This window comes from Centroberyx gerrardi, chromosome 14 (genome assembly GCF_048128805.1).
Source record: "Centroberyx gerrardi isolate f3 chromosome 14, fCenGer3.hap1.cur.20231027, whole genome shotgun sequence".
Classification (NCBI taxonomy): domain Eukaryota; kingdom Metazoa; phylum Chordata; class Actinopteri; order Beryciformes; family Berycidae; genus Centroberyx; species Centroberyx gerrardi.
This window is the reverse complement of record NC_136010.1, coordinates 10702320-10715898: the sequence shown is the minus strand read 5'-3', so window position 1 is coordinate 10715898 and position 13579 is coordinate 10702320. Positions and strand designations below refer to the sequence as shown.

The window sequence follows — 13579 nt, the reverse complement described above, 5'->3', positions numbered from 1 at the left end:
TGTGGAGAAGATGGTTCAGAGGGATAAGGAGACCTGCGGTGACGGGTGCTGGAACAGGAGGCGAGGTGATCTTTCAGCTTCAAAGCTCCCTAATACCTGCTTTGACAACCAGTGCTTGCTGCCAAAGGCACAACAGAAAGCAATACCCACAAACCACACTTGGAATTTTTCAAGAATGAAATCTAGGGATTTTCCACATGAGAATCAGATGCATGCAGTCCTTTTTAATTCCCCTAGTGTGTGTAAGCACTTAACAAATTATGTATCAAGTGGTAGCTCAAGCCAAAGCAGGCCAAGGTGGATTATCAAACCGCTTTTTTAATTAGCCTACAGGGTGATTTTCTCATGGCTATGCTAGTGTGGTGCAATTTGTCCTGAGGAAACACCACACACTTGTGCAAGGCTGCTGACTGACAAAGACTGAACAGCAATAAGGAGAGGTGACTGGGCCACAGAAGTACAGTGACACTTCCCTATTGGTGCAAGTGCTGGTAAACCGCTGCTGGATTCAGCAAAATATAGTGCAGGTTCACAAACTGACGCACAAACTCTGACACATACAGTGTTATTCTGGGTTTTTGCGGTGCAGTTGTTAGAAGAGTTGTTAGAAGTTAAGTTTGGCCAGCAGAGGTGTAATTCCCATAATCACCACTAGAGTGCCACAGAAAGTCAGAAATCTCTCAAACAGAGAAACAGCCACACTGGAAATTCAATCAAGTTGTTTTTTTATAGAGTTGAACAAAATTAAAACAAGTCAAACGACACTAATTTGGTTACTTTTTGTATATCACTCTCCATACAGGAGGGGAAGAACCACCAGCTGAGATGCCAATTCCAGCAGATTCAAGTCGCGCCTATAATCTTGATGGGTTTTGATGCAAATGCATTAACTTTCCACAGCATGGGGTGACCAAAACCAAGAATGCAGACAGAGGAAGGAAATTAGGAAAAGAAAGAGAGAAGGAGGGGTAGAAGTCAAATGAGGAAAAGTGGAGAGCAGAGGAAGAGCTAGTCTTACTTGGCATATGGGGGATGTAGGGGCCCAGCAGCTTGGCTCTCTTCTTCTCATAGCCCTTCTGCGTGATGTCACCTAGGAGAGAGGACAACAACACCACAGCGTTATGTTAGTCATAAGTACCACACAAACACCAGAGAACTGCTCACACACACACCAACCAGATAAAGTACACACAATACTGCTCTGACACACTGAAACTACACACGCACAGCCTCCACTTTGGATAATACATTTGCAGGGGTTGAGTCATAATAATCCTCTTTAAACCAAATCTACTGAACTGTTGAACACATGTTGACGGCTCAGTCTACTTACAACCAGGCAAGAGATAACGCCATTGTTTAGCCTTACATTAGCCCTGGTGAACAAACATGATGAGTGCACACAGACCTCCTCGAGGCTACGAAACCCAAATATGATTACGGCACTGGCTGATACCCGGGCAGAGAACAATGGCAGCTTGAAGGCTATCGGGCACAGTTGGGATAGTGAGCAGAGCAAAGAGGAAGCCATGTGAGCCAGTTTCACATGGGACTCACTTGGTTACCTCGCCCCCACCCCCTCACCCCTCACCCCTACCCAGCACCACCCCTTCCTCGTTCGGCCTTGGGACTGGCAGGACTCCCACCGCTACCAGAGTTTGTTGGAGAGGAACAGAAGCAAGGCAAAGTCCACTCAACTGGGGCCTGGGCACCCCCAAAAACACACAGTCTCTTTGTGTAGCAAGCATGCATGCAACACACCCTATCCAGTCAAATAACATACTCAACTTATACAAATACAATCTCGCCACTGCACTCTTCTTCTTTCTCTCTGTCAAACACACACACAGACTTGATTCCCCTTCCTGTGTGTCCAGTGATAACACCACATGCGTTGTCAAGTGCAATGTGTCCAAGGACTGCTTAGCCTCAATCCCCTGACACCTCCTCCACACTGACTGGCGACAACAAGTAGACCCTCACCCAACCTATTGACACGAAGGGCACAGGGAGAGAAAGGACCGGGGGAGAGGAGCAGAAAATGAGAGAAAATGGGGGGAGAGAGAGGGTAGAAGTTGAATTAAGAGGGGAGGGCAAGAGCCAGGGGGATGAGGAAGATAAACACAGGGTGAGAGGCAGTGGGGAAGTGAGAGGGAACATAACCTAGTGTGTGTGAAACAACAATGGAAAGAAAATGAGGAGAGGGGGAGCCAAAGTTCAACAGCAGATGGGGGAAGAGGAGGAGGAGGAGGATGAGGAGGAGGTGGTGGGCTGGATAAGCTGGGACTGGGTGGGGAGTCCCGTGTGTGACTCAGATGCACTGTGTTGTGTCTTAAAGCTTTCTCTCTCTGTTTTTCTCTCTCTTTCTCTCTGTGACCACTATTCTCTGGTGTGTATGTTTATCTGAGAAACAGTAGGATCAAATAACAAGTTCCCATAGGATTGAGTATGTAGCTAGCCAAGCCAGTATGGGTATTACTAGATGAGTTTTGCAGACTTTTCAGATTTCAGATCCTTTCAATATGGAAAACATTGGGGAGGGAGGAGGGGTTCAAGCTGAAGTTACAACAACAGTGTGAAACCATGAGAGATAGGAAGAAAGAAAAAAAAAGAGGGAGTGTGCACAATTCACAGAGAAATAGACAGTAAAACAAAGTCAACGAGAGTTTTACAGACAGAGAGGGAGAGAAAGAGACAGAGAGTGTGTGATTGAGTGCTGAGTGCTGAGTGCTTTGTCATTCTCTGTGTAAAAAAGCTCAAAGGGGACAGCCAGCATTCAGCATCGAGTTCATGCCTGGGTACACACACTGGCCTGAGAATACACCATGGCCTGGAAACACAGCAGCAACTGCCTGTCTCTCTCTCTCTCTCTCTCTCTCTCTCCATCTCTCTCTCTCTCAGCCATGCTACCGTAACGCACAGACAAAACAGGCTCGGCTACAATGAGGAAAAAAAATCAAATTTCCATACACACACACAGCAATCAGCAGCAGATTTGACGGTGGTGGACTGGAGCTCCATTGTTGTTGGAAAGTGGGTTCTGTCCGGCCCAGTCCTGGTGCCGGGAGGAAGGGAGGGATGGGTGGAAAGATGGGGGCGGGGGGGTCATTAACACAGACAGAGGAGAGTCTGTACTGGTCTGGGACACAACAACAGGCACAGACTGGCACGACCACACTGGCACTGTGGTTGGCAGTGGGCAGGCAGAGTGGGCAGAGAGACAGCAGCGGCTCTGGGTCAGAATGCACCACAAGTGTGAATGAAAGAGAGCGACTGTGACAGCTGGTTCAAAACAGAGGAAAAGCTGTATGTTTTGAGAGCAAGAATGTGGTGTTTTGAGTGTGAACATGAGCATGAGCAAACAGTACAGTGAGTGTGTGTGTGTGTAATGCGAGGTCAGTGGACAGGATATGAGCGTTACCCCACCCTGTGTGTGCGCTGCCAAAATCGTCTCCCTGTGTCTGTCTACAGAAAGAGGAATGTGCTGATTGGAGAACACCCTACTAACAGAGAGGGCCAACTGGCCAGAGGAGCCAGCTCATTGGCCAAAAACTCCCCTGAGGCACAGGAAGCGAGTGTATCTGTGTGTGTGTGTGTGTGTGTGTGTGTGTGTGTGTGTGTGTGTGTGTGTACACAGCTGGTGCAGGTTAAGGGTGCTACAGTACTCAGAGGAATGAGTGCTGACTGAGCTTTAAGTGGAGTGGCATGGCAGGCCTTCTTAGTGAGATGTATGTCAGTGTGTCAAACCCAGCCGGTGCATGTGTGTGTATGTGCGTGTGTGTTGTTGTTGTTGTGTGTCTCCACATTGACCTCCAGGGTTTCCTAAGCCCCCAGTTTTCTGAAGGTGGATACAGGGCTGCAGGGTATATAGAGGAAAGTGTGTGTGTTTGTGTGTGCGCATGTGTGTCTTTAAATGCACAACGTCAATGGCAAAGGTTACCTCACTCCTATAAGCAATCTTCATAATCCTTCCTCCTGTCATCCAGCCTACTTAAACTTGTCTTTATCAAGCTGGTATTGTAAGCAGGCCAACCGATATGGCCGTCCCAGAGCTCATTAAAGACTAGACGACAGTGACCCTCTGACTCTTCCTTTAAACTGCTGCTGTTGACCCCTGACCTCAGGGCAAGACATAGAGGGACATGATCCCCTCACAGCTGATGGCCCAGGGTCAGATGGGGGGCACACACACACACACAATCCCACCAACTAACCCTGTCTCTCTTACACATACACACATGCACATACACACACAAATACACATCACGCCCGGTCAAACCAATCCATAGCTAGCTAAACCGCATTCTGACTTAAAAGGCTTTACAGTAGAAGAAGTCATCCATCCTGCCATTATTAATACTGACCATTTCAGTTTTAATCTGCAGTGACATTCTCCAGCCTGATCCAGCGCATTAGAGCCTTTTGTGTTAATGCAGCTCTTCCATGCTTTATCTGTGTGGTGTGTATCACTCCAAGCTGAACTATGACCTTGGAATGGTTTAAGCCATCAAAGCATTTGAAATTTCCACCAGCCAACTGCTGGTACTGGTAGGGTTGTACAATTATAGCTGAAATGATTACCCTGGCTGATTATTGTACTAGTTATTGTGATGTTGATTGTAACTGTTAATGTCACTGATTTAAGAATAGATTTAAGAATAGTGCTTCACTGCCTTTTTTGTATCTTGTATCAACATTCACCTACCGCGTTCTTTCTTAATCAAATTAAATGTTTCAATATTGCCAATACACCAATATACTACGCTTATTAATTATGGAAATGAAAATCGCAGAATATGATTATAGATTGTCCAGTCCTAAGCGGTGCTAAAGTTTGGCTGTGGCTTATAAATCTGTCAACTAAACACTTTGGCAGATATAAAACCTCTGTTCAGTCAGTCATTCTATTCTAAAAATTCCAAAATAACGGAAGTGCCAAGTTATATTAAGTTGAATGCCAATTAGCAGTATGTGCCAGGTTAGAATTTCGCTCACACTTGGGTCTGACAAGCACCACTTCAATACTTGAGTTTCAAATGGAGTTCCCAAGAGGCCAAATAGTTGGTGCCAGAATTGCAGGTGCAGTGGTCACAAAAACTGCTAAATTATTCAATGTCTGAAATTCTGTACTGTATGCCAAATAGGACAAACTGCATCGGTAGGGAGGAACAGTGGTTGCAAGAAGAAGCTCACGACAGGGATAGATGGATCCTTAACAAGGTGACATACAGCCTCAAGAAACGCCTACCATGGCCTCCTCACTCATCAGATCTGAACATCATTCAATCTTTTATGGGACGTTCTGGAGCACAGAGTACGAAGTAGATTTCCACCTGTTAGATGTTCTGAAGGCAAAGCGTGGCCCGATTCCTTAAAACATGCTAGATATTCATATATTGTTAGTTGTTTCCATTATTTTGACCACTCCATGTACATCAGCTGCTACAAATATACAGATGAAACACTGAATCCTCTGACTGCTATGGCTCATAAATTAGAAAAGTGTAGTTTCATGTCTTGGGTCACCATTCATAATAAGGAGTTGGTTTTCTCAGCTAAACTTATAAACATACACCGTTATCCTGTAATGGTGACCAACAACAGTGAGTACTCTCTGTTACTGAAGAGTGATACGAGTGCAGTGCAGTAAACATTCAGAGAGAGCTGGGGAGGAAGGGCTGGGTTTATGGTTACAGGAGCACACTGTAGGGAATTGGCAATGAAACACAAACTCTATCACGAACTGGGACACATCCTCACCGGAAGCACCTAAAACCCTGTGTAAACCTCCAGGTCATTCAGCACTGGGTGGAATTAATACAGGGATTAGGAGAGGACATGAAAGGAAGATTTCAAGAAAAGATTTAATATTTGGAAATATTAGGAGAGGTCCAAAGATGAATAGAAAAACAGAAAAAATATTTTTAATTTCATCTAAGGGCGTTTTCACACCTGACAGTCCGCTTCCTTGGTTCGCACCTGATGCGAGAATGATACATTGTTTCGTTTTTCAGCTGGTTCGGTTCGGTTCGCTTTCACAAAGCCAAAAATCAAACGGTCCAGATAGGGTTGCCAACCCTCCCGGATTGGCCAGGAGACTCTGGTAATTAGCCTCAGTCTCCCGGGATGGAAAAAATAAATTCACAGAGATTTTTTGACGGCTGAAATTATAAGAATGTGTGTGTGAGTTGGGTACGTTGTACGTCGGGTGCGTTGTGTGTGTCCACTGCGTCGGATGAAGGTTATTTTCATGACTTTTTGCTGGGCTGTACTTTTTACATATTTACTGTGTTGGTTTTCTTGGTTGTAGGTTACGTATTTATAGCAACTGGCAATGTGTGATGACGATTAACGGGACATGCACGTTGAGTATTTGGCATTGCGTAATGGTGAGAAGGGGACACAGTTTTTGGCATTTGGCATCGCGTAATGGTGACAGCATATGGCACACGTCAGGAATGACGTAAAGTGCAAATTTCCATAGTAGATAGTAGAAGTGATTGATGCTGTGTGTCATGTATGGCAATAACAATGGGGCATCATATTATTATTAGTTTTTTGTTTGTCTAATTTCATTCTGGTTGTTGTCATAAATAGTAAGCTGCCCATGTACCGTGAAACCCTGCCTCTTCTTCGCTGAGATTAGTTGGCTCACAAAAAATGGGTACATATCATGAGCACTCCTAAAAAGTTAAACTGTTCTCAACTCTCTGCCTAAAAAGAGGCCAGGTGCAGCGCCTTTCTAAAGCCACTGCTTTCCATCCACTCTGCGGCCGCTCCACATTCTCTTTAATGACAAAGGGCCATTAACAGTTTGAAAAGAGCACAATAGTGTGAATATGCCTTTGGTTGTTTTTAATGTATAGAGAAAACAGCCTGGATTGTATAATAATAAGAACAGTATAGGAACATGTTCTGCAAGCAATCCAGGGACCGGGCAGTGAAAACACTACACTATCAGCCGGGCAGTAGAGTCTACAATGAACCAAAGCAATGAAAACAAGGAGGCAGCATAGCTTCGAGGGGTTTTGCTAGCCGTCAGGGTTCAGTGCTGGGCTAATGCTTCCTATTCTGAGCCAGAGGGATGAGCTAATAGTTGATGCCAACAGACAGGAGAGAGTCCGGACAAGAGAGTTAACACTTAACCACCACTAACCCTCCCCTGACAGCACACACGCACACACACCCACACACACTCACACAAACAATCAGATTAAAGTCAGTAAAGTGCATTAAAGTACACAGGCACTAGTTGGGGGGCCGTGTGACTGAATGGCATTAGCAATCAGCTGATTAGCCTCCAAGCAACGACAGCTTAATTCAGTGACATCAAGATCATGACCGAACAAAGCTTTCCCCCTGACAATACACTATTGTATAGGCCTAGTTGGGCTGAATGAGTCAGTTTTTGACTTCTCTGTCTTGAGAATGTGGCAACAATACTAATGTCAGCTGATCTAATTTTGTTTGTGCAGTCCTATGTTTAGCTTGCAAACACACAACAGGCTCATGTACCGACTACCGCCCCCCTCCCACACACACACACACACACACACACACACGTCTTTATCGTCCCTGTGTTGAGCCACCCGTCCTGCAGTCAGCACCCCGCTGAGGCAGCTCAGTAATTACAGTAGACAGCTCAGGCTGGCCACAACCAGCTCTGGGAGGAAGTGACATCGCCATTGTTATTGCTGTTTCCTCTTGCTTCACAGTATCAGTTCCTCTCTCTGTACACACAGAGGCACCTACATGTGACATGTCATTTGCTCTCACATGACTGTAAACATGTACACACACACACACATACATACAGACTTCAGCATGGTAAACTGCCTAGATTACCTCCTATTGGTGCAGAAGTAAATATCATCCAGCGTTCCTATTTTATGCTCTATCCTAATCTGTAATCTCAGATTACATCAAACCTAACAGAGGGTTACATCTGATTTAATAATGATCACATCTCTCCGTCTGGCCATGAAAGTGTGGATTTGTTAAAGGACAGATGACGAAAATGTCGGCACCGAGGCTCTGAATCCCACTCTGTAGTGTAGGACTGTCTTCTAAGGCTGTGAGGTCACGGTCGGGCTCCGAGCCAGTAATATTGGTTCAATTTACACAAAGCTGTCTTTGTGTATCAGTGGTTTATTGTCTGTGACAGTTGTATATTTGCCAGATATTCATGTATAAAGCTGTTTCCACTCAACTGCATGAAAAATGAGTCCAACAGAAGAAAGCTATTATCCCGTAGGGTCTTGATGAGAAGATGATGACAGTGAAGAGACACAGAGCAGCTAAGGACAGACACAGCACACCCACAAACAAAAATACTCCCATAAACACCCATAGTGTGCACATTAACATGAAAATACACACATAAACACAGGGGTTGAGAGAAGAGGAACTGGCGTCACCCACAGAATCTTATTTATAGAGCCACTGAGCAGAAACACACAACAACAACAACAGGCAGACTGTGCCAAAGCATGAATAAACAGCACATGGCAGGAAATGCAAATGAATGAGTCTGACACCAAGGCCATATAATGGCACCTGCTTATTAGTTTAAGTAGTTGTTACAATCTTATTTCCTTAGCTCTTTCTCTGGAATGGAAGCAGTGAAATGACACCAGCAATCAAGTTCTCACTCACAGGGGTATTTTATTTTTGCACGGGTACTGATTACATTAACTTTGGGATGGGATGAGATGTCGAAATTCAATATATCGCAATACAAATATGTGACAATACGTATTGTGGGGCATAAAAATGAATCGCGACATTAGCTACATTATATTCTGCTGTAGTAATCACAAATGAGACAGCTTGCCCATCACAATTTCACAAGCTCTCCATCAGAATTATATTATTTGCACTTTGTAATGACATTTTTAAATTGTTGTTTACATTCTAGCAAGTCAGTGCCATCGCTAGAAAGACATAATTTTGCAGAGTCATACTTTGTTGTCACTGAACTTTTATTTATTACATTGTATTGTGGTTGTATTGAATCATGAACCCGGAATCGTATTGTGAGATAAGCATATCGTCCCATCCCTTTTAACTATACATATGGACCATTTTGTATGTTTGACTATAAACCGGCCAAACATGCAACACTGACCAGGCTGTTTCCCAGGCCTCCCACCATCAGCACCATCATCTCCCACTCCAAGAGCAAGCATACAAGTCCTGTGGGACTCAGCCAGTGGATGTGGGGGTTTCAGAGAGAGAGAGACAGGAAAGCAAGTGGTCTCTGGAGGGCTGTGGATAGCTGCAGGCCAGTGGAGAGAGAGACTGGGGGAGTGAAACTTTCACAGCCTGGGAAAACTCAACAAACAGGCCGAGTAAAGCTTGTCTGCCTCGAAACAAAAATACTGGTCAATGACAGAGTTAGTCTTAGGTCTACCCGCTCTCCTCTTGGTGCACATACTGCATACAGAATCATATAATAATTATAATAATCATATAATAAACTATATTTGTATACACCTTTCTAAAAGTGTTTACAAAGTGCTTTACAGAAAACAAAAGAAACAACTCAAAGAGATGGACAGCAATACAGGAGATAGTCAGTAGTACAAAAGACAGTAATAGAAAGCATACGGCAAGAAGACAAGATTTAAAACAAGATAAACAATTACTTAAAGGCCAGTCTGTAGAAGTGATATTTCTGCATAGGGCATTCAGCATTACCAAGACTGATTAGGATCAGACAGGACCCGCATGTTAGCACAGAAGAGGCCGGTTGCACCTACAGCCAAACAAATCAGTTAACTTGGAACATTCCCATGTGCAATTATGACTTACAAATCAAAGCCGTGTATCTCCTGTGTTGGCCTATCAAGATGATAACTGTAGATATTCAAAGGATGTGAGCAACGCAGAGGGTGTAACAGAGGGTTTGAGCAGTGCTGAAGCCTGAAAGTGAAACCGTGTGGAACTGACTGGCAGGAAACCGTGTGGCAGGAGTAGAAAGACAGATATATACAGACAGACACGCAACATACACACACATGCACATCAAGGCTCCAGGGTTACTCCCCTGAATGTAAATCAATCAGATTATGAAGAACGCCCTTCACCTTTAAAGCCTTACCAAGATCTTTATCTTCACCTCTAGCAGACACACACACGAAAATGTGCACACACAAACAAACACACAGGCGCATGCAAATGCACATACACAAACACACACATGCATGCACACACACCCACACACGGAAGAGCATTGAAGAATGTTTCAGCCCTGCCTGAATCAAGCTCCTAATCGTTTCATCAAATCAGGCCTTCCTCTTCAGGACAAAAACAATGCAGCTCAATTGTGTGGGCCCTAATAAGATTAAAATACAGATATGGCCACTATGAACTGTAAGTGACCACCCTTTTCTGTAGCTGAGGTACAATCAGACTAAACGGTCAGCATCCTGAAAGTTATTTTCGCCAAAGAGAAAACAAATGTTTCTTCCGTGTCTTTAAAGCGTGGGCATATGAGCGCAGAGGGAGTGTTGAGCTCTTGCCCTACTTCCTCCATTACTTGTATTACATTGTGAATTCTATACCGGTTGGAATGGGATAGCACTCTTGGGCCAGCTGTGCGAGTAGAGAGGAGTGTTGAGCCGAGGACAGTTACAGAGTGGAGAGCTAAATTGTACTTTCTGCTCCATCAGACAGCCATACTGGAGGAGAGAGCACATTCTCCAACCCCGAAATCCTGCAACCCAGCAAACGAAACAAAGCTTACTCTCTGTAAAGCCAGGCCTTATCAGAGTTTCAGTCCCTACTGCACCTTTCATCAAAACACGACACCCACCTCTCATTTATGCTATCATTCACACATATAACTTTCCGACACCAATTTGGGTCACAATATTTCCCTGAGGACTAATACAGACCTCTGTTTCACAGTATTGGGATGCAGTGATAAGCTGTTTTATAGATAAATCCACGGCAAGTTACTTCATCAAAGCGATAAGAGTGGAAAACAACTGTGGCTGGTTCATCGCTGAGTCAGACAATTTACGTCAGACAGGCATGATTGGTTTGTCTGTTACCAGCCAGGAGAGATAAACATAGTTCTTTCTCGCATTAGGCTACCCAAAAACACACTATAAACCTATGTGCTATTAGCCAACAGCTCATGTTTTCGAGTCTCCCTGGTGTGTGGCATTAGGTGAGCAGATGAGAGAGACCATCTGAGGTGAGAGGCCACATCCCAGGTTGATTTCTGGTCTGACTCGCCAGCTGCCCTGCCACCTAGACTGATTAACATGTTTCCTCATCAGGTGGACTCAATCTCACTCTGTCTTATGTCACTAGTGAGCTATACACTTTTCTTTCTTTCTTTCTTTCTTTCTTGGTTCAGCGCACTGTAAAAAAAATGCAGGCGAGGTCATTGAGAGTCACTGAGACAGGCAGACAGGCTGGCTGGCTGCATGACAGACCAGTGTTTCAGCATTGCTGGGTAACCAGAGTGTATTAGAGCAGTGAGAGTGAGTGTGGGGTATCGGGTTTCACTGCGGCGGCGTTGTAGTGAAGAGATGCAGGGTCAGCGGCGCGGCACAGACCTGACCTGTAGGCCACTGGGCCACGCACATCAACAGCACTGTCATCTGCCTGTTGTGTTACCCATTAACATCAACATGCAAATGTTGTCAGCAAGTACACAACACAAAAAATACATAAGCATGTGCCATAAAAAAGAGAGCTTAGCTTAGTATTGGCCTCTCCATGCCTGTCCATCTACCTATATATGGCATATTCATAATTATGCTCCATGATTGTGTCTAATTGCACATGGCAGTTCAGTTTAAAAGAGGACATTAATGTAGAGGGGAGAATGTTAACCAGCCAGCTGACTCATTAAAATCAATATTAAAAGCTCATAACAAGCAATGAGTGGCCTTTGAGGAACACCCGCATCCAGGATGTTGAGTGTATCGCTGACAATGAAACCGTGCGTGGCAAGCCTACTGCCTATGTTTCACTCTCTGGACAGCTCATGTTCCTGACCTCCCACCTACATCTACTACACACAGTCATTAAACAGCCTGTCACCAGGATGGAAATCTATATTCACTGTGAGACCGGTGGCCCTAAAATCTATGGGCACGTTCAAGAAGGCGCAACATTACAAGAGCGTTTAAAAGAGAAATACACTCTGGTGAAAAGTAGGCTGTATAAGCATCCGTCAAGTTCTAAAATACATAAACCATGTGGAACTGGAGGTGCATATTCACAGGGTGAGAGGTAATGAGATCATGTTAACTACAGGCTACTCACTTCCACACAATTAGAGGATTAGGGGAAGGTGTTGTGATAGAAGAGAAGAGAGGGAGAAACCTGACAGTGCACCCATTAAAACCATGTGCTCCTGACACAACATGCTGAGTCCTGTGAGGGACAGGTTCAAGAGTTAACAAGTGGAAGATCTTGGGCTAGCCTATAACTCCAGTGAATCAAAATAGTTTGTGTTTCACCACTATTAAACCATCTGATTTTGATAACATCCAGACAACAGTCATCATCAGTGTGTCGTCAGTGTCCGTGGGAGCGTATGATAAGACACAAACCTAGAGCGAGGGCCTACTACTGAGATAGGAGTGTGAGATAGGAGTGTGAGATATTCGGCGAGCAGCGCTTTGATATATATGTTCTCATTACTCACAGTGACGCGGCTACTCCTTAGCTCCACAAACCATCATCAGAGCCTCTATTTCATTTAACACCAACATTACCAGATCTTGCTCAACATCGATCAAGATACCACAGCTCAAGCTTACCAGCAAACAACCCATTTTAGCTCATCACCAGGAAATGACTAACACCAGCCTGGCCGGAACCGCTGCTGTGAGTCTAACGGGTGTCAAAATATTAAGCTAATCCTTTCCATTCAAGGCAATGAATAGACAATGGGTGGACTTGCATTAGCCTAGATGCCGGTGCTATTGACGGTTAGGGGTTAAGAGACTGAAACCACACCCATTCGATGTGTTTTCGTGGCCTTTGTTTTACCTCTTTCTCTGGGGAGTTGAATTAAAGGGGTCCATGACTACAAGCCGGGCTCCAACACAATGCGTTCTGAGGGGCAAGAGGGGAGATACGGATCGGTTTGTTGCGAGGGCTTCCTGAGGACTTCTACTCACTGGGAATTTTCGATAACCCTTCAGCTCCGCACAAGAATTAGGAAGACAACCATTCAAATGCAAGGAGTCCAAGAGAAAACAACTCAAGGGTGATTGACAGAGTAAGTGGTTGGCCTTTCGGAAACCTACATTGTATATATACAGTAGGACTGCCCTCCCACAGAGGTCTGGTTTCCCATCGACTCTTCCTGTGACGCAGGCCTGAGCTTTCATTTATAGAAACTGACCAGCTGCTGAGAAAATACCCTGTGTTCTCCACGCCCTCTTCAAAGGCTGTAATGATCAGCTGTGATCAGCTGTAGAGCCAAGAGAGAGAGAGAGAGGGAGAGAGACAGGGTCAGAGAGAGAGAGAGAGAGAGAGAGAGAGAGAGAGAGAGAGAGAGAGAGAGAGAGAGAGAGAGAGAGAGAGAGAGAGAGAGAGAGAGAGAGAG

The 13579-nt window shown here is 44.8% G+C and overlaps 1 protein-coding gene across 1 annotated transcript in view; it reads right to left on the bottom strand.

Moving 5' to 3' along the window:
* dip2ba (disco-interacting protein 2 homolog Ba) overlaps positions 1–13579 on the bottom strand; it is a 43513-nt gene that overhangs the window by 24704 nt on the left and 5230 nt on the right. The window contains exon 2 of the mRNA XM_078288024.1: positions 1019–1090. Within this exon, the coding sequence (XP_078144150.1) occupies positions 1019–1090 (72 nt within the window). The remainder of the gene's footprint in view (positions 1–1018; positions 1091–13579) is intronic.